The sequence below is a fragment of the Protobothrops mucrosquamatus genome, unplaced genomic scaffold, assembly GCF_001527695.2.
Source record: "Protobothrops mucrosquamatus isolate PMUCROS unplaced genomic scaffold, P.Mucros_1.0 scaffold_290, whole genome shotgun sequence".
Classification (NCBI taxonomy): Eukaryota; Metazoa; Chordata; class Lepidosauria; order Squamata; family Viperidae; genus Protobothrops; species Protobothrops mucrosquamatus.
The window spans coordinates 550,385-553,833 of record NW_015386366.1 but is presented as its reverse complement, the minus strand read 5'-3'; the positions used below and the strand labels follow the sequence as shown (position 1 = coordinate 553,833).

General features: G+C 49.8%; 1 protein-coding gene across 1 annotated transcript; it reads right to left on the bottom strand.

Moving 5' to 3' along the window:
- Positions 1-1,608: 1,608 nt before the first annotated feature.
- Positions 1,609-2,949, bottom strand: GPR150 (G protein-coupled receptor 150). Its single transcript, XM_029287295.1, is given in 3 exon segments — positions 1,609-2,082; positions 2,084-2,130; positions 2,205-2,949. Coding segments are annotated over 3 exon segments (1,266 nt in total).
- Between the last annotated feature and the right edge of the window lie 500 nt (positions 2,950-3,449).

Sequence of the window (3,449 nt, the reverse complement as noted above, 5' to 3'; positions counted from 1 at the left end):
ATTGTAGTCATTCTAATGCCATTTGAATATAGAGTGATCAAAACAGAAAGGATAGAGAACAAGTGTGGTTAAGAGCACCTGCACAAAAGTTTGTTGTATTGTACCTTTTTATTGTGGAAAACGTTGGGGCGGCGGGGGGGAATATAAGTAGAACATTAACTTGCCATATTATACTCAGTTCAGAAGCAAATTGTTAAAAAAATGATTGACAGGATGATTTCCTTTTGATACTGCTTTATAGTCATGTAGATTTCCAAGAATGTTTGCTTAAATCTTGTAGCCTACCTTCAATCTTAGCTTTCAGAAATAAAAATACTGTTACACTATCTGCAATTGCCAATGTTGGTTGCTTATAAACAAGATATATCTTTATAGCTAAAGTAATGCTACTAATATTTAATTGCAAAGGAGATGGATTTCTGTAAAACATTATTGAAAGCTTTCAATTTCTGCAGTTTATTTTATATCTGTTGATTTTTGTCTTTGTTTACATATGTGTTTATATCAATAATGTAGCCTTTACTTGGATTCATAATATATACTAGGTAAATACCTAAGTAAAGGCCTTTACAATGACCAGAATGTACTTTTATTATAATAAACTGTAGGTCTCATTTTATGTTGGACATTTATTTGCAATGAATATGTGGAATATGACTAAATGTCAGAAAGAATTAATAATACAATCTCTTTGCATAACAACAAAAGTAGTCTTTGTTTCTCTAGCTCTGTCTGGAAATATGAAAAATAAAACTAGGGATATGTTGTATTGATGGTCAATGCCTACATTGGCATATATGTGTTTAGTTTGAGCATGGACTGGATTTCTCTGTTTGATTTAAACACAAGCCCAGAATACTCTTGGGCAGAAACATTCTGGGTTGGGGGATAATAAGGAAAATGCCAGGCAATTGGAAAGAGCTAAATGAAAAAGAGAGAATGAAATGATCCAGGGAGGACCAAAGGACTGGCAGACAGAAGTACAGCAGCAGAGCGGTAAAGGCTTCAGGTAGATTGGTGGATGGGCTGGCCCTCAAATTGTGTAACGAAAGGGAGACAAGGCCAAGATGCAACAACCTTTCCTCCTTGCCAGTAAGATGCTTCCATAGCTTTGCCCCAAAAGTCAAACAAGCACAAGTCCTACAGTATTTTGTCTCGCAGCTCTATGGCCTACCTAGAATTGTCTGGCTAACTTTCCCATATTTGTTCTACGCACAAAACAAGCAAACACAATTTCTGATTGGTGTACATCCAGATCAGTAAAGCTAGAATTCATTTACAATGGCAATGTAGTTTTATATGAGCTTAAATTCCTACAACTGGATAAGCAATGAAAAAGAACTAGAGCTTCAAGTGGGCTCTTGAGCAAGTGCAGAGTATCTTTTCCTTTCTCTGCTTTTCAGGTAAAGCCTTGAACACATGACCCGCAGGCAAGCAAGCACCCTGGAATCTTTTATTTTACTCTTACGTCAGTGGAGCACATGGTATCAAAGGCCCAAACAGACTTAAGGCCATCCTAAGTGTCAAAAGGTCCTTTCTCCTTTCTTCAACCTGCTCTCCGTGGACGGTAACAGCAAATGAAGCCTCCTTCAAATCCGGCCCTCGACGTTAGAATCTGCTCTCGCAAATAGCCCGGCTCTCCTCCTTCTCTAGCTGGATGGCTGTTGCGATGGCCGGCGTCTTAGTCTGGCAGGGGCAGAGCCAAAGTTCAGCACGATCCGCGGCCGCCCGTGGCGACAGGCGCTGCCGGTGGCGAGCTTGCCGTCTGGGTTGGCCGTCGGGGCACCTGCAGAGGCTGCGCTGGAGCCGCCGGGCCCAGGGCTGGTAGCTATGGAACAAGAGGCAAACGTAGGGATTAATGGCGCTGTTGGTGGCTGCCATCATGTTGCTCAGGGTCGTCCGGGCTTCTTGGGTGGCGCCGTCGGGAAAGGCAAAAGCTAAGGCCAGCTCCAAAATAAAACGCGGGAAACCGCAGAGCGCAAACAGCGCGGCGAGCGCCAAAGTCAGCTGCAGCGCCCTGATTCGTGCGCGGGGCAGGCTTCGCGGCGCAGACGGCGAGCGGGAAGCGCACTTGGAGATCGGCAGAAGCCGCAGAAGGAGCGGCGGGGCGGGGCCGGCGACGCCAGGCAGCTCAACGCGACAGGGTCCGGCGCTGCCGCCGGGCCCCTCTTGCGACGGCTCCTCTTCCTCGGCTCCAGAAGCGCTGAGAATGGCGAGGATGCGGCTGCAGGTCCTGCCCAAGAGGCAGGCGGGAGCTACGAAGCCCGTAATGGCTTCGTACACGGCGTAGACCTGTCCGTGCCATCGGGGCAGCTGAGGGAAGATGCTGAGGCAGCGGCCTCCGGGCTGCGACGGGACCAGCCTGTAAACGAAGAGTTGAGGCAGGGCGAGCAGCAAAGCCAAGAGCCAGCCCAGCGCGACCAGGGCGCTCCGGGCGAGCACGAAAGGCGGCAGCGATTCCTGAGGGGGCGGAGGGCCCTTCGCCAAGCGCTGTCGCTCGAGCGCAATAAGAACCAGCATGTGCGACGGCGCCAGCAGTCCCGAGCCTCGTAGGAAGCGGAGCAAGCGGCAGGTGGTGTCTCCGGCCAGCCATCCCGCGTCTCCCGGCTCTGCAACGCGGTCGTCCCCTGCTGGAGGCAGCTGGGAGAGCAACGCCAGCCCGCATCCGTAGAGATCGGCGATAGCCAAGTGCGCCAGGAGGAAATCCATCTTCCGCCGCCTCCTGAAGCGACCTCCGCAGCAGCACCCTCCGCAACGGAGTCGGTACAACAACCAGCAGTTGCCCACCAGCGCCAGCAGCATGATCGTGCCGGCCCCGATGGTCTGCGCAGACTGTCCGGGCAAAGCCCAGCGAGAGGGGAAAGAAAGATTCAAGTTCCAGGCGGGATGCTGAGGGCTGGACAAGTTGGCTCCCAGAGCTTGGCTGTCTGGCTCGAGCGCATCAGCCATGGCTCCCTCTGGCCGCGTTTGACCCTTGTTTGAAATCAGAATCTTTCGTCGGCGCTCCTAACACACACACACCTACCTGCACGGTGCCGTCGTATATATCCCCGAGACGGACAGTGGACCGTGAGTGGCACCCACCCGTGAGGTCCTATCTGTCTCGGAAGCGCGGCCACGAAACGGGTGGGGGAGTCGGAGGGGGGGTGGAGGTCAGGTCGCTGAGTGAAAGTCTTTCACACCTACCTGAACTGAGCCCAGGTTTCTCCGCACACTTTGTGAAGCTGCCTTCACATCTGAATGAAACCCTCCCCTTAGCCCCCCCTTTCTTCTACAGATTCCACAATGCTTGTTTGCTTGCTCAGTGGTGTATCTGCCAAAAATATGGCCGTGCATCAGAAACCTGTTGAAGAGAATCTTTTTATTTATATATATATATATATATATATATATATATATATATATATATATATATATGTATGTATGTATGTATGTATGTATGTATGTAT